At 36.8% G+C, this 18,254-nt stretch overlaps 1 protein-coding gene across 11 annotated transcripts in view; it reads right to left on the reverse strand.

Moving 5' to 3' along the window:
* Positions 1 to 18,254, reverse strand: part of LSM14A (LSM14A mRNA processing body assembly factor) — a 56,115-nt gene that overhangs the window by 2,599 nt on the left and 35,262 nt on the right. For 2 of the 11 annotated variants that reach the window (XM_082437889.1, XM_082437892.1), the window contains exons 4-11: positions 14,787 to 14,909; positions 9,368 to 9,547; positions 9,021 to 9,086; positions 5,496 to 5,678; positions 5,219 to 5,390; positions 3,908 to 4,139; positions 1,731 to 1,836; positions 431 to 467 (exon numbers count right to left, since the gene is read on the reverse strand). In XM_082437889.1, the coding sequence (XP_082294015.1) occupies positions 431 to 467; positions 1,731 to 1,836; positions 3,908 to 4,139; positions 5,219 to 5,390; positions 5,496 to 5,678; positions 9,021 to 9,086; positions 9,368 to 9,547; positions 14,787 to 14,909 (1,099 nt within the window). The remainder of the gene's footprint in view (positions 1 to 430; positions 468 to 1,730; positions 1,837 to 3,907; positions 4,140 to 5,218; positions 5,391 to 5,495; positions 5,679 to 9,020; positions 9,087 to 9,367; positions 9,548 to 14,786; positions 14,910 to 18,254) is intronic. The other 9 variants (XM_082437894.1, XM_082437895.1, XM_082437891.1 and 6 more) reach the window with 6 other exon arrangements.

Here is an 18,254-nt window from a genome sequence, read left to right on the forward strand (position 1 = left end):
TGACTGATATTTCTAAGGAGTTCTAAAAAAAAATATATGATCCTATCTTTACCCATGTTTTCATTAAACAACCAGATCTGCTTATAATGTTCATGTCAGTGGAGCATAAAGAACAAAGCTAACCCATTACATGAAGGCTGCTGCAAATGCCACTGTACTTCATCTCTGAGAAGAAGTATTAGATGCTTCAGAAGCAAGTATAATCTTTGAAGGTAAATTTCCTTTATGTAATAGTGGTCCATCACTACTTCCACCTTTAAAGGCGCCAGATGCTATGATTTAGAAGGAACAGGCTGCTGAGAAGGTCCGGGATCTAGTGGCAGACAGAAGGATCATTCAACTTTGGAATGGACATCAATGGCTAGCCACACTGATGGACCTTCAGCCTCACTGAAGTAACTTATTCCTAATCAACATGCTAAGTACTTACTTCAAGCCCACTATGGCTCCATGCTGAGATAGGTGTTCTGGTGGAAAGAAAAGTAAAATACATATTCACTAATGCCAAGAGGCTCCCATCTAGTTGGCGATGCAGAACAAAACAAAACACATGAAATAGGGAATATAAGTATATGTAAAATGTGTGGTGATGAAAGCAGATACCACAGGAAGTCAGAAAAGGAAGAAATCAGTGGAGGAAGGAAGAGAAGTTTCTAAGGATAGAGCAAACCTTCGGCAAGATTGAAACGAAGCCCCTGTCTTTCAGCTATGTCTGTCTTCCCACTGGATTATAAATTTCAAGAAGGCTGGGACTGCATGTGTTTTGTTACCACCAATGTCCAGCATAGAGCTTGGCATATACGAAGAATTCAATATATTTGGTCAATGAATGAAGTCAGAGTTGGAATCAAGCAGTGTGTATAAAGAAATGACCATGAGTCAACTGCTTGAATCAGATAGGTTAAAGGGTAATAATAAATGAGGCTGGATATATCCAGTGGGACCCTTTCAGAGTAAAACGAGCAGGCAGTGCAATGTCACATTAGAACCTTCTAGCCATCAGCCTGAGGTCTAGTGAATCTATCACTCCTTGAAACACCCAAGCATAGGTTGAACTATCTGTCAGGGATACACTAGTGTAGATAAAGCCTCATGCAGACAACCTCTACAATGCATTCTAATTCTACAATATATATGATAGGAGTTTTAACTAAAGGCTCAAAATGGCTGAACAGTGAGACACGGCCTCAAAACGAAGGTTTGCATTAATAAGTGCATATTCTATGCACACAGTGGTTATTCAAAGGTTTACTGATGACTGCTCAGATAAAGGGAATTAATGGTCCAGTCTTAGACAACATGACAGCTAATTTTTTCAAATATATGAAAAATCATCATGAAGAAGAGTATATATATTCTGTGTATAGACAAGGGTAGAGTTAAACTAACAAGTTTAGAAGATAGAGGGAAAAAGATTTTTGTTCAAATTCTGTGTGTGTCTGTGAAATCCTAATAATTAGAGCACCCTTGGGGTGGGATGGATGCTCTTAGAAAGAGTAATAAGTTCCCAGCCTTCATAAAGGACACCAACAGAAGAGGTTTTTGGTTTGGCCAGGAGGTCACAACTCTCAGATGCTTTCCAACTCTGAGACTTTAATGGTCTTTAAAAGGTGTATCTGAAATAAAACTGTGCAAAACTGAGGGCCAGAAAGGTTTAACAACTCAACTGAGGTCATACTAGCAAAAATTACTAAAATTCTCATCAGGATCAAGGTCTAATTTAAACGTACTTTTTCTCAAACCAAGCTGACTCAATGTGGTCTTCAACAGGAGTTGCCATAGGTTCTTCAACAGGTAGCTGATATGCCTGAAGTGAGGTAAAGAGAAACTGAAGGTCTAAAGACCAATCAGTGGGTTATTATGGTAGTTGGCAGAAACGCCTCAAAGGAATGAACGTGGTGATGTGGAAATGGCCCATGATCATGGATACCTCCACAGCCTGGGAGACAAAAAGAACACCAAACTGAGATGATGGGAAAGTGAGAAGATGATGAGGACATTCTGAGGAAGGTTAAGTTGATCACAGGACACAATGCAAGTAAATATAGAAAAATATAAGTGAAAGCATACAAGGTCCAAGTTGAAAAACCGATTAGAAGCTATGAATAGACAAGCTCAGAAACGGGAGAGGGAAATTGCTGCAGGAGAGGAGAGAGGGAGAGCTCAAGCCTATGCTAGAGTGCAAACATGAACACAATGGAGCAAACTGAACATTGCAGGCAGAAGGAATGGGTAAAAAGGTCGTGAGATAGGAATAAGCTTGGCACTAAACAAGAGCAAGAAGACCCACATATCTGTAGCAGAATGAATGAAGAAAAGGGCAGTCCCACTGGCAGCAAGATCTAGAGCAAGTACTAGACCTCTCATCTGGAGAAACAGGCAGATCATGAAGCACCTTATAGGCTGTGTTGAGGAACGTACGTTATTTTTATAAAGAGAAAAATAACAAAAGTGTTAAAAAAACAAAAAGCAGGAAGAAAGACTCCAAGTTGGGTGGGCAGTTATCAGTGTCAAATATTGCAGAGTAGTTAAGGGCAAATATTTGTGAAAAGGCTACTGAATTCTGTAAGCAAAGGTCACTGGCAACCTCAAGAGGAGTAACAGTGGCAAGGAAGAGGAGTTCTGTAGTTCCTAAGACACAGTCCCCTAGCTGGAATGGCCATTTTGCAAGTTAGAAGTGCTGAAGCTACATCAGGCTGCATCTACCATGGCTGGATATCCTGAGCTAACGACTTGAGGCTAATTTTCAGCAGCCTTGGCTGTGATGACACAATATCAAAGGCATCAAAATTAACATAACAGATCCAAAAGCCACTAACAATGACCCTTCAAGAAGGATCTCAACAATGACCAGTTTTAAATATTGAATAATGAAATTCCTGCTAGTAGGTCTTTTTGTTGCTTTTCCTTTTCTTTTTATTTTTTAAATAATTTAAAAAAAATTTATTTTTGGCTGCTTTGGGTCTTTGTTACTGTGCGCGGGCTTTCTCTAGTTGCAGCGAGCGGGCTTCTCATTGCGGTGGCTTCTCTTGCTGCAGAGCAGGGCTCTAGGGTGTGTGGGCTTCAGTAGTTGTGGCGTGCAGGCTTAGTAGTTGTGGCTCACGGGCTTCAGCAGTTGTGGCACACAGGCTCAGTAGTTGTGGCACACGGGCTTAGTTGCTCCGCAGCATGTGGGATCTTCCCGGACCAGGGCTCGAACCCATGTCCCCTGTGCTGGCAAGTGGATTCTTAATCACTGTGCCACCAGGGAAGTCCCAGTCTTTTTGTCTCTAGCTGCCCTATGTAATTCCTAGTAGACTTCTTTATGATGGGATTTTGATCGTTTCTTTGATTTTATATACCTTCCTCTCCACTATCCCTAAAATTGATGACTAGGATAGTAACACTGACTTAAAGACCCCTTTAAATATGTTCTTCTTAGATTCTCTTGGTATTGAAGCATACTTTGTAATATGAAATAAAGGTGATACAATATGGCTCTTTTTTGCACTGTATAATATCTTTTAGTGATCCCCTGTGCCTCCAACAACAACAACAAAATTTTTTTAAGGAAAAGAAATTAATCCTAAGTCAGTCTCTTAATAGGTTTTTGGAAGAAATTTTACCAGTCCATGAAATCTGAAACCATGGTTCTATAACAGAAAGATAAAAAAGAATATCACATTTCTATCTCTTTACTTCTTCTAACTGAAAAGAAAAAAGTTAAAAAAGAATTAGATTCATTAACCAATAAGTTACTGCTCCTTAAAATTATATAAGTATCCTAATCAGGTACATCCTCCACTGAAAAGTCAAATGGAAGTTATACAAATGCCCTAAAAATATTCAGCTCAAATAGATAAAAGTTTAAAACATTTTGAATTTCATACAGCTGCAAGCCAACCCCAAAGCACGTAATAATACTTACCCTATATTCGAAATCTGCAAACTCCCTGCCCCCACGACCTCCTCTGAATCCACCACGAAATCCTCGAGGAGTGGCAAAGTTACCACCTCGGCCACTACCACGTCCTCGGCCACCACGGAAACCAAGACCTCCCCTGCCTCTGTACCCTCCACGGCCACGGTTTGGACGAAGTGGGATTCCAAATGTTTCTGCATTTAATCTTCTTTCTTCAGCCCAGGTTGGTCTCCGTTCTCTATTATGAGAACAAATAATCTTTAGTGTATCAAGTTTTAAAGAACATTTTCCAGCAAAACTATGCAGCACTGATTCCCAAATTAAGGCTAAGTAATTCCTAACAATCAAATAAAAATAAGCACCTTATCTAAGTCATCACAAGCTGTCCATGGCAATATGTTCCTATAATTCATGTGAAAATATGACTGGTATTAAGCTTCTTGCAAATGCAGTTGATAATATAAAGAAACTGACAACAGCCCCAATAAATGGGATTGGCAATTGACTCTACCCTCCAATCAGCCCCAAAGGAAGAAACGGCAAAGCCAGGAAAGGAAACCCTGTCTCAGGATGTGAGGAGATGGAGGATAGATCCCTGAGTTCCTAGTATGCTCCTGGCCCAACCTCTGAACCTGACGTCTGAAGCGTCTGAATTGCTGCTGCTGGCCCACAGCCCAATCAGAGGATTCAGAAGCATCCCCATCCACGTTTAAAGCGAAGTAGAAAACTGCCACAAGGTGGCACCAAACTACAGCCAGGAGGACAATTAGGATCAGGCAGCAGAAACCCTGGAACTCCTAGGTTGTTATGTTGGATCCTTTAATTAACCAGTTTTCTGGATCCACATTTACTGCAATATAGCAGAGTGTTACTGTATCAGCAAACTTCATCTGAACTACGTTGTAGAGGGGTAAAGTAAAAGGTGTTTAGATGTTAGATGAATGCCTCTATTTTTAATTACTAATTTTCAAATGTGAATGCATCCCCAAACAAAAGTATATGATTATTTTTCTCAAAGAGTAATATCATTTAAAATTTTAGTATAAATTATTTTATTTTAGCAAAATAAAACATTAAACAATTGTAGTCATTAGATTTTTTTTTTTTTTTGGCCACACCATGCAGCATATGGGATCTTAGTTCCCCGACCAGGGATTGAACCTGTGCCCCCTGCATTGGAAGTGTGGATTTTTAACCACTGGACTGCCAGGGCAGTCCCTAGATATTTTTAAATATTCATTAAACTTTGTGAATTTATAAGAAATCATTTCACACTTCAACCTCCTAAGAGCATAAGAGCAGCTTAAAAGACTGTACCTATTATCATCACAAGAAATATTATCAAAGAAAGATTTAGTTTTGTCATAATAGCAGTTAGGTCCAAGTGGATCTTCTTCATCTGCATTTCCTTCACTGTTTTGGGTATCAACTCCTGAGTCTCCTTTATCTTCACCATTTACAGGCTTCTCCTGTTTCTCAAGTTTATCTTCTAATGAAAAACAAGCACATACCATAAAAGTCAAGACTTGTACTAAACATCCATAATTCACAAGTCAAATAAGAGTATTTTTTGAATAGAAAAATAAAAACTCACCTTTCAATTTAAGTTTATTATGAAACTCTCTGTCGATTTCCTCCTTGTTAAATTGTGCATTTGCACTTTCAAAGTCAAAGTCTTTCTCAAATTTCATTGGACCATCTCGTCGAATACCAAATCTTCCCCTGCCACCTCGATGACCCCCACGTCCTCTCCTTGGAGCAGAAGGAGCACCTGGAACTATGTTAATAAAGAAAGAACAAGCTGGTTTAGAGCAGAAGCTACTATTGTGGTCTTTATGGTCAACAAGAGAAATGCTTACAAGTCTCTATACGCATGACTATATTTGTATTTTTTAATATAAAAAAGAGATGAAGTTTCACAAATATTTAATACATAAGACTGAGAAGAGCACATATAAAATTTATAAACATGAAATTTGTAAATGGCACACATGAAATTTATATCTATGGGGTTTACGCTCATACATGCTGCTGATACAGTATACAGCCAAACAATTTGGGAGACTTCTGTACTAAATTACTTTGTTCTGCTTATATCCCTAATACCTACAAAATGTCAAATATATATTGGGTTCTCATAATTTAGGAAGACTTTTATGGAAAGGATCATAGAAATCAAGATTTATAGTGAGAAAAATAGATGAACATTTATCAGCACAAACTGCAAGATAACACAAAAGACAAGAAGTACATGGTCTCGGACTTCCCTGGTGGTGCAGTGGTTAAGAATCCGCCTGCCAGTGCAGGGGACACGGGTGCGATCCCTGGTCCGGGAAGATCCCACATGCCGTGGAGCAACCAAGCCCGTGCGCCACAACTACTGAGCCTGTGTCTAGAGTCCGCGTGCCACAACTACTGAAGCCCGCACGCCTAGAGCCTGTGCTCCACAACAAGAGAAGCCACTGCAATGAGAAGCCCATGAACCGCAATGAAGAGCAGCCCCCGCTCACCACAACTAGAGAAAGCCCGCATGCAGCAACGAAGACCCAACGCAGCCAAAAATAAATAAATAAATAAATTTATATGTTTTTAAAAAAGAAAAGTACATGGTCTCAACCACTCCAACTGCTTCTTGCTTCAACTTTACTGTCTCCCTCTAAATGGCTCCATATTTTTCAAGTCTTCCTGTATCTATTTTTTCTCTACAATTTAATACACTAACAAGATTTATGAGGTATGATAAAGCAATACCAAAGTAGCATAAATTATAGTGAAAACTTGAGAACCCAAATATCCAACACAAGAGGAACAGTTAAGAAGAAAAAAAATTAATATGGAATAGTATTTGATGTCAGTTAACAGAAAAATATAGAGCACAAAGCACTATGAATTCAATGATTATAATTATGTGAAACGTTTAACACATACTGACAAAGATCAGAAGTGACTACAGAGTAATAGACAGGTTTGTGCTCACTCTTCATTAAAATTTGGCAAATTGTCTAAGTTTGAGAAAACAAACCACAAAAACCCACAGCAGTATATCCAGACACTTAAATCTAGACAAGCAGGATGTTTAAATATTCAACTCTACTACTGAAAATGTCCTGGCCATAAGCCAGAAAGTACAGCACAGTATTTCTGTCTTAAATTTTGAAGGGCAGTGAGAGATACTTTTATTTATTGCTTTACATGATTTATATTTTATTTATTTTTTAAATTGAAGTATAGTTGATTTACAATGTTGTATTAGTTTCTGGTGTACAGCAAAGTGATTCAGATAGATAGACACACACACACACACCACACACACATATACATATATTCTTTTTATATTAAAATATGCAGTGCTTCACGAATTTGCATGTTATCCTTGTGCAGGAGCCATGCTAACTTCTCTGTATCATTCCAATTTTAGTATATGTGCTGCCAAAGCAAGAACTACTTCACACGATTTCTGAATGATGGAAGCATGGCAATAATTTTGTCTTGAGAAGAGAGGGGTTCTTTTTCCAAATTAAAAAAAGTGAAACATAGTAAACCAAACCAAAACCTCTGTAATTCTATGGTACACAGCACAAATAAAAATACATATAGGGACTTCCCTGGCAGTCCAGTGGTTAAGACTTTGCCTTCCAATGTAGGGGGTTCGGGTTCAATCCCTGGTTGGGGAGCTAAGATTCCACATGCCTCATGGCCAAAAAAACCAAGACATAAAACAGAAGCAATATTGTGACAAATTCAATAAAGACTTAAAAAAAAGGTCCACATCAAAAAACAACAACAAATAAAAACATAAACATATAAAAATGTACAGAAGAAATAAAGTGTTTATACATTTAAAATTGTATCTAGCTTTCTAAAATTAAGTGAAAGATCATCTTCCAATTATTATGTAATTAAGGAGATCACACACTGCTTTTATTTTTTTAATTTGGAAGTGTTTATAATTTATTCTCTGCTAATAAATTTGAATAAAATGGATGGATTTGGGGTAAATGTCATAGATTACAAAACAGACAAAGAAAGTATACAATCATATTAAATCAATAATAATGAAAGAAAGTTAAAGTTCTTGAATAATTACTTCAAAAAAAAAACGGAGCCCAGAGCTTAATTTTAATGAGAAAACTTCTCAATTTTTAATGTACAGATAATTCCATTCTTTTTTAAAAAATTTATTTTATTGAAGTATAGTTGATTTACAATGCTGTGTTAACTTCTGTTGTACAGCAAAGTGATTCAGTTATATATATTCTTTTTCATATTCTTTTCCATTATGGTATATTACAGGATATTGAATATAGTTCCCGATAATTCCAATCTTTTTTTTCTTTTGGCCATGCCACGCAGCTTGCAGGATTTTAGTTCCCTGATCAGGGATTGAACCCAGGCCGTGGCAGTGAAAGCACTGAGTCCTAACCATTAGGCCGCCAGGGAACTCCCAATTCCATTCTTAAAAGCACAGAAAACAATTTTATAATGCTAACATGAAACTGACACAAAAACATAAAAAAATACAAAAGATAGTACAAAAGAGAAAGCCATAAAACAATGTAAATATAAATATAGAAGTCCTACTTGCAGATAACATTCAAGAATATATCAATAGACAACTGCCTACCATCAAGTAGGGTTTATTCCAGACACGTGATGATTAAAAAAAAAAAAAATCTTTTGAAATAATTAGGTTAAAAAAAAATTGAAATAAAAAGTAGAGTGGTCCTGTGTGCCTATCACCCAGCTTCCCCTCCAACAGTAACGTCTTGATTATCTATTGTACATTATCAAAAACCGGGAAAAACCAGGACACTGGTACAATATAATTAACTATACTACATCTCTCATATTCAGATTTCAACAGTTTTGGAGGTTCCCATTTTTTGGTTATGTCTTTATGTACAGTTCTATGATATTTTGCTACGTATACAGATCCACAGTACCCCCACCATAAGATAAAGAACTGTTCTGTTACCACAGTGAAACTCCCCTGTGCTATTCCTTTATAGTCACCAACGCTTGCTATTCATTTTTTATAGTAATTATGCATCATACATTTCAAATGTTCCCTCTATTGAAAAGCATAGGATAAGGCTTTCAGATCCAAGTAACAACTTACCTATTTGTCTCTTGCTATCATTTCTGAGTTGCTCATTTTCTGGTCTTGAAACCTTGTGAACTTCAGCTATAGAACACATAGAAAGTGACAGTTAACTTAGGACACATAATCAAAAACTTCTGGAAAGTTAGAAATGGAAAAACAAACAAACCCAGAACAAAACCAAAAATCTATATATCCCCACCAACATCACTACTTTGAGTCAAATTTGAAAGACTAAACACTCTATCAAGTTCAGTTTAAACTTTCTAGGATCATTTACATAGAGTAAATGTTTTTAATGAAAGTAAGTTGAATGGAAGATGTTGACCAGTCAATTAAGAAATAGTAAATAGCTAAAGTTCTACCTCGCCTGTGCTCTTGATTCTCTATTGCTTTTTGGCTGGTTGATGGTAAAGGCCTGGTTGATGATACAGGGCTCCTTCTCCCAACAGGTGCTGGAGCAGGTAAGTGGGCCGAGGCTGTCTGCACTGCTTGTTCCATGGTTGGGCTTTTTCTCAAAGGGTCTAACTGAGGGCTTGAACGACCTGAAATGTAACCAAAAGATAAGAAACTATCCCTATCCTCTGGGGGTTTCAAAATAACCTTAGACCCTAAAAAAAGGTCTAGAGTTTTACTTCTACCAATTCAAATCCTCAGCACAATTTGAATCCGTCCACTCATTAGACCAGAGTTTAAAACTGTTTATCTTTAGTGGGCTGGTCACTTGATCGGTACAAAAAATAAAATAATATAAACCCCAAAACAAACAAACAAAAAAACTCTGGTACAAAATCCTCCAGGAATATTATCAAAGATAATTTAGGCAAGTCAGATGTAGCCTTTCCCCAATAACCACAACCATCAGATTACACCGAGACTTTAGCCATTATTTCTAGAGGCTTTAACTTTTTTTTTTTTTTTTTAAATTGAAGTATAGCTGATTTTTTAAAATTAATTAATTAATTAATTTATTTTTGGCTGTGTTGGGTCTTCGTTTCTGTGCAAGGGCTTTCTCCAGTTGTGGCAAGCGGGGTCCACTCTTCATCGCGGTGTGCGGGCCTCCCACCACCGCGGCCTCTCCTGTTGCAGAGCACAGGCTCCAGACGCGCAGGCTCAGCAATTGTGGCTCACGGGCCCAGTTGCTCCGCGGCATGTGGGATCCTCCCAGACCAGGGCTCGAACCCATATCCCCTGCATTGGCAGGCAGATTCCCAACCACTGCGCCACCAGGGAAGCCCAAGGCTTTAACTTTTATTAAAATTTATTTTTGGCTGCGTTGGGTCTTCCTTGCTGCGCGTGGGCTTTCTCTAGTTGCGGAGAGTGGGGGCTACTCTTCCTTGTGGTGCACGGTCTTCTCATTGCAGTGGCTTCTCTTGCTGCGGAGCACAGGCTCTAGGCGTGCGGGCTTCAGTAGTTGTGGCTCCAGGCTCTAGAGCGCAGGCTCCGTAGTTGTGGCACACGGGCTTAGTTGCTCCGCGGCATGTGGGATCTTCCCAGGCCAGGGATCGAACCCGTGTCCCCTGCATTGGCAGGCGGATTCTTAACCACCGTGCCACCAGGGAAGTCCTAACTTTTTTAGTACTTTCTGAAGATATGTCTAAAGTGATACCCTTATATCTGTAAGTATTATCTGCATTAAATTTCTATTATAAAAGAAGTAAAGAACTAGAAAGTCAGATGAAGTTCTTCGATTCCTCAGAGGCTTGGGTAATTAAACATCAATACTAAAAGGCCAGCAACAAATAAACCCTTCAGATAATTACACAGTAGCCATACTCACCCTTTGCTGTTTGAATGATCACTTGGCAAATTTTTGCTTAATATGGGTTTTGTACTTACAAATTCCATTTTTTCTTTCATGAGGTCAGAGTCTGGTCACAGTATGAACAGAAGAATGTAACACTGGGTGCTCCCATCATGCTTTTTGTCTCTAATGTTTGCCATAAATCTCTGCTCAAGGTGCTCTCACATCCCATGATATTGCACCAAAATAGGTTTTGCTTTAAAAAATTGTCCTCATTTTATGTAAAAAAAAAATATTCCCAAATATGCTGCAAATGTTACTACCCACCTGTGCTATCTGCACAGGCTCCAAACTGGGGAACTGGTGAGTGCTGACAGCACATAGGTTGTTGTGCACCAGGTGCTTCAGGGACTGTTTATTAGTAATACTCCCCAAATATATGGTTAACTAAAGTATGCAATTACAAATGTGTGTCACTATTTCCAGCATTAACGACAAAGTTTACTCTGCCATTAATAGAAACACTGTAATTTTCCCACTGATTATAATGGGAAATCATGGTGGTTTATATAAGTTTTGGTCTAAGAGAAAACATTTTGTAATCACTTATCACCTTATAAACAGATTTATCTGTCAAACAAGTGTTAAGTTTTTGGAAAAGCCTATTGTTTAGGTAATTTTATAATAGTACATTAAATGATCTTATAAACTTACAAAACTTTACTTCATTAAGGCTTTTCTTTAAGATCCTGTGACTCACAATATTACAGAACTGCAAGTGATAGCGCAATCACAGAAAGTAATAACTCACTGCTGTGTATTTTTTTTTTTTTAATATTTATTTATTTGGCCGCACTGGGTCATAGTTACGGCATGCACGATCTTTTAGTTGCGATATGTGGGATCTAGTTCCCTGACCAGGGATCAAACCTGGGCCCCCTGAATTGGGAGCATGGAGTCTTAGCCACAGGCAAGTCTCTGCATTTTGAAAACATTTGTAATTAAAGTCTAGTACTACATCATGATGGCAATTTTGTTATAAATAGGGAAATATACGTGATACTGGACATAGTAGGAATAAACTCATGAGCTCTTTTATAATAAACACACCCCCTCGAGTTATCTTCACATTCTTATTCTTACAGTTACAAGAAAATTCTAGGTGTTAAAATTTTATAAACTTCAAAAATTTTAGTTGGTGAAATTAAAATGCAGATTCCCAGGCCTCATCTCCCACTGTTTTATTTAAACATACCTCTTTCTTCTAATAAATATGTAATTAAATTTTTAAAAAACAGTTTAATCTATTTAAAACTTATTTTAGTCTTAAGTATGAGGGAAGGATTCTAGAGTTACTTTTCCAAATGATCAGGCAGTTGTCTGTTCACAACATCATTTATTGGATGGATCATTTAGCAGTCTTTTTCTACTAATTTAAAAATAATATCTTTATCATATACTAATTACTTATTTATACTTGGATCTATTTCTGACTTTTGCTCTATTCATCTCTAAATTTATTCCTGTACTGCTTTATTTTATGTATACTTTATTAAGGAGGTAAGCCCTATCTCATTACTTTTATTTTTAAAACAAAAATACATGTCTAGGTATACTTGCATGCTTATTTTTAAGATAGTCTGTGTATCTGTTTTATTAGGTTCTCTTACTATTCCATGTAGATTTATTTAAAGTACAGTAAATTTAATTATTATGAGAAAGTCTTCCTAATACTAAATCTTTTTATCTAGGAATCTTTTTACTAAATATTTTTATCTAGGAATAAGATATGTTTCTTTGATTACATGTAACTTCTTTTATGTCCCTCTATTATATTTTGTATCTTTCATCATAGAGGCTGGCCATATTTCTTATTATGTATTTTATATATAATTTCGATTTCTTATCATTGTGAACATCTTCTTTTATCCCCATTAATAATCAGTGGGTTAGGTTTTAGGACATCTATTTTTTTTTTTTTTTAATTTATTTACTTTTTGGCTGCATTGGTCTTCACTGCTGTGCGCAGGCTTTCTCTAGTTGCAGTGAGCAGGGGCTACTCTTTGCTGCGGTGCACGGGCTTCTCATTGTTGTGGCTTCTCTTACTGCGGAGCACGGGCTCTAGGCACATGGGCTTCAATAGTTGTAGCATGCGGGCTCAGCAGTTGTGGCTCGCGGGCTCTACAGCACAGGCTCAGTAGTTGTGGCTCACGGGCTTAGCTGCTCTGTGGCAGGTGGGATCTTCCTCGACCAGGGCTCAAACCCGTGTCCCCAGCACTGGCAGGCGGATTCTTAAATCACTGAGCCATGGGGGAAGCCCTAGGACATCTACTGATTTTTATACTTAGTCTCTACATTTTACCTCTATCTAATTTAAGTTTCATATTAGTTCTAGTTTTTCAGTGAATTCTCAATTACAAGTAGGAAGTCAGCATTGGCAAATAATGCTATTCTAATATTCATACCTCTTATTTCTTTTTCATGTATTTCTGACATAGCTAAAAATTCCAGAACAATGCTAAGTAGCAATGAGAAAGGGAATCCTTACTTATGATTTTAATAAGAATCCTTCTGGTGCTTCAATATTAAGGTTAATGTTGGTTATTAATTAAGCTAGCTAACATCTACTGAGCACATTCTATGTGTCAAGCATTATGCTAAGGGCACTGCATACATTTCAAAAAAATTTAACCCTTACAATAAGTCTGTTGGTTTATCAGTAAAGTCCTGTTTTATAGTATGGAAAACTAAAGCTTAAAAAGATTAAATATCTTCTCTAAGAAGGAAATCTTAAAAAAATTAACAAACCAATACATACACACACAAATATACACTTATGTTAACCCAGATGAAAGTCTGGATGTAAATATTTGTTATTTCTGGGTGGTGAGATTATAGGTATTTTTATTTTCTTCCTATGCTTAGGGTATTTCTTTTTTAAAAAATTTATTGAAGTATAGCTGATTTACAAAGTTGTGTTAATTTCTACTGTACAGCAAAGTGATTCAGTTATACATATATACATACACACATATATATTATATATATATACACATTCTTTTTCATATTCTTTTCCATTATGGTTTATCACAGGGTATTGAATATAGCTTCCCGTGCTATACAGTGTGCTTAGTGTTATTTCTATTTTACCTACAAAAAATCCTTAGAATGTTAAAAAATTAAAAATTAAGTTTTTTTAAATCAATATGAATAAAAGTAACTACAACTATTTCAAAATATCTAAAGTGAGATACACAGGATTATGTTTAGCATTGGCTTGATTTTACCCTCAAGTGCTTTAAAAAATACTGTCCTGATTATAATAGCATCTTTCTGAAATGACTTTACATTGTTTTAGTTAAAAGTAAACATCCATATAAAGCAATGGGCCAGTATCACCCACTTTAGCAGCAAATAAAGATAAAGAATCCTGGGACCACTGAAGGTTATGAGACTAGTTGGTGGAAAAACAGAATTAAAAAGAAATGAAACAGGATCCTTTAAGCTTATTAAAATGCAGATCTCCAAGCTCCAGTGATCCTGATGTAGCAGTTCTCAGGATCTACATTTTTAAGAAGCATTCCAGATCAGATGATTTGATTGTGGGTGGTCCACACTGAGAGCCACTGCTCTAGATTCTATGAGGATGCTAGGAAAGATGCAACAGCATAATGAATAGTTTGTTTCCTCAGCTACTATTTCAAATTCATCAAGGATAGTTCATCCTCAGTGGTGAGTCTGAGATTGACCAGTAATATTTAAGTATTATATACAAGTAATGTAATTGCTTTGTAAAAAAAAAAAAGTCAAACTTAGACAATGTTCACCATTTCAGTTTTATGATCTAGGAATTATAAAAAGTCTGAACAGTGGAAGTCATTCAATAATGTACTTATTGAACAACAATTAAAAAATTTTTTTAAAGAACTAAATAGAAATTATACATGTGAGTTACAAGCTGCAAAAGCTCTTACATTCAGAGAAAGACTCCTATCTATAGAAATTTAGAATGGAAAATTTTGAAGGAAAAAACAGCTTACCTTGAGATAACTGCGTTTTTAGAGATCTTGTATCCTGTGTAAAGGCAGAACCAACTGCACTACTTTGGGATAGGGCACCGCTGTTCGATGCTTCTGTTCCAAAGGATGTCAAGGAGCTTCCAGCTTTAAGAAAATTTTTTTGAATGAAAAAAATTTTTTTTTAAATTTTAAACCTTTCAATTATATAAAGTAACACAACATTTTAATAATTGTCCCTCCCTGTAGCACCTGTGTAAATTAATAATACTGGAAATTAATGAAACTGAATCAAAAAATAATTCGAGAAATTTTTGACCATATATGAAAAGCAAGCCCATATATACTCCAGCATCTTTGGATGCAAACAATTTTTTTAACATATGCAATACTCTCCTGGATAGTTATACAGATGGGATAGCAAGGATGTACATTAGATAGAGAAGTAGCAGAAATGGTACATTCAACACCAACATTAAGGTTCAATTATCTTAACACCAAATATCTGCACAAATAGCCAAATCAGCAGACAGGTCTATGAAGAGCTTTTCCAGCATTTCCAAGGCAATGGACAATTGACTCCAGTCCATTTTAATGCCTCCCCTCAGTACAGTATTGTGGGGCTGCATTCTGCCTAAAGCAACCACAAAAAGTTCTGGTAATATGAGGAACAAAATCCCTCGAAAGGACCTTTGCTATACTAGGTTATGTCAATCTTCTTTTCTACATTTCTTCAGAATTTATGGATCAATCACTTGCCATATGCTGTGCTCTCTTCTTAATATTTAATCTACATAGGTTTTCTCTAGCAGGAACTGTTTCAATAGCCCCTCTTCCCCCACCTCTAAATCCAATATAAAAGTGGTACTGAGAATAATCTTTTATGAAACAGAAAAATAATCACATCACTACAGTGCTTAGGACTCTCTGATGGCTTTCCACTGCCCTCAAGAAAAAAGTTCAAACTATTTACCTTAGTTTATAAGGTCCTCCCCCTTATCTGCCTACCTCTTTTCTCATTACTCATTTACACCTCTCTACTCCACAACAGAAGTTTAACTATCTGCTTTTAAATTACTTGAAGATTATGATCATGTTCCTCACATCTTCTCATTTCCAAGCTAAGCAACTCTAGTTCCTTCAACAATTACTCACCTTCACATGCTCTTTAAGCCTTGCCTCTTTTGACTTCTCCTAATTTAATGAATTCTAGTTGTTCATCTCTCTCTTAAAACGGGGCATCAGAACTCAGCAAAGTACCTCAGACAATAAGAATGAATGGGACTCCTTTAGAGGTGTAATCCATTCAGGCTGCAGCCCCAGCCAGCTAAGGAGAGGCCTAACAACCTCCCACAACATCCCCAGAAATGTTGAGACTACTGCTCTCAATAATTCTGTGGGATGCTGAATCTATCCCATTATCCTTAGTATTTCTGGGTAATGACCAAGACATAAACCACTCTGATGATGTGTAGTCAACCTCCATCCTGCTCTGACTCAACCTCCTACTGCTTGTGCCTGTCTCCCCCCCGCACCCACCCAACCGCATGAGCAAACTCTTCTATATCCTCCGTCTCTTTTCTGAGTTCCCGGTCATACTACAGCCACCTCCCTCATGCCATTGCTGCTATTGATTTATCTCAAATTATTTTTTATGTATAGTGTGAGGCAGGGGTCACTGTTAATTTTTTCCAAATAGATATCCAGCTGCTGCAAGATCATTTGTTAAAAAGATTTCCCCTTCTATCCACAGGAAAATAAAAGTGAAATTTATAATCATCATTCACAAAAAAAAAAAAAAAAAAAAAAGATTTCCCCTTCTCCATTGAACTGCACTGGCATCTTTGTCTTAAATCAGCATTTAAGTAGGTCTATTTCTGTACTCTCTATTCTTTACCCTGGTATATTTTTGTATTCTTATATCAATAATTCCCTGTTCTGAATCTTGAAATTGGGTGTATACCTCAAACTTCCTCTTTCTTCAAGAGTAGCTTGGCTATTACAGATTTTGTATTTCCATACAAATATTAGAATCAGCATGTCAATTTCTATTTTTAAAGTGTGATGGGATTTTGATCAGGATTGTGTTCAACCTGTAAACCAATTCTGGGGAAAGTGTCATCATAAAAATAATACTGAATATCCTAACCCATAAGCATGGATTAACTCTCCATTTATTTAGATTTCTAAATTCTCTCAGCAGTGTTTTGTGATTTTTATTGTAGAGCAGAGTATTCTCAACTTCAGCACTACTGACGTGTTGGGCCAGATAATTTTTTGTTGTGAGGGGTTGTCCCATGCGTTGTAGGATGTTAAGTAGCATCCCTGGCCTCTACCCATTAGATGCTAGTAGTATCCCCCAGTTGTGACAAACAAAAATATCTCCAGGCATTACCAAATGTCCCCTGAGGGAGGGGGGTAAAATGAACTCCCCTCCACTGAGAACCACATAGAGATTTTTAAATACTATCTTTTGTTATATTCATTGCTGGGTATCTGATGTTATTGGTGCTATTGTAAGCTGTGTTGCATTTTATATTTCATTTACCAATAATTTGTTCTAGATCAGCAAACTTTATCTATAAGTAGCCAGACGGTAAATAAAATATTCTAGGCTTTTCAGGCCTTATGCTCTCTGTTGTAACTATACAACTCTGCCCTTGTAGTGTAAAAGTAGCCACAGACCACATGTAAATAAATGCGTATGGCTGTATTCCAGTAAAACAGGAGGCTGGTGGGATTTGGTCCACAGGCCATAGTTTGCCAAACTGTCTGTTCTGAATACAAAAATGCAGTTGATTTTTGTATATTTACCATGTATTCCCTTACCATGCTAAATTCACTTATTCTTTCCAGTAGCTTGAATATTCCTTTGTATTTTCTACATACACAATCATGTCACCTTCAAATAATGACATTTTTAGTTCTGCCTTTCCAATCTCTAAATCTTTTATTTATTTTTTTCTTGCCTTATTGGACTGACTAGGCCACCTCTAGAACAACACTACATGAAATAAGACAATTCTTTTGCTTTATTCCTTACCTCAAGGGAAAAGCATTCATTATCCCACCATTATGTGTGTAAGCTTTTCATTTCACTGATCAGATTAGGAAATTCCCTCCTATTCCTTTGTTGTTGATAAATGGGTATTGAATTTTACCAAATGCCTGTTCTGTATCTCTTGGGATTGCGGTTTTTCTCCTTTATTCTGTTAATGTGGTAAATTACTAATGCTTTCCAAATGTTAAAACATCTTTGCATTCCTGAGATGTCATTATGTAATATCCTTTTTATGAACTGCTGGCTTCCACTGCTAATACTATGTTAAGGATTTTTACATATATGTTCAGGGAAATTAGCTGTAATTTTATTTTCTTGTATTGATTTCATTTAGATACCATTTAGGTTTTGGTATCTCAGCTTGCCTTGGTTATCTGGTTAGGAAGTGTTCTTCCTTTATTCTCTCAAAGAGTTTGTGTAAGATTGGTAAA

Source organism: Balaenoptera physalus (assembly GCF_965194825.1).
Source record: "Balaenoptera physalus genome assembly, chromosome: 19".
NCBI lineage: Eukaryota > Metazoa > Chordata > Mammalia > Artiodactyla > Balaenopteridae > Balaenoptera > Balaenoptera physalus.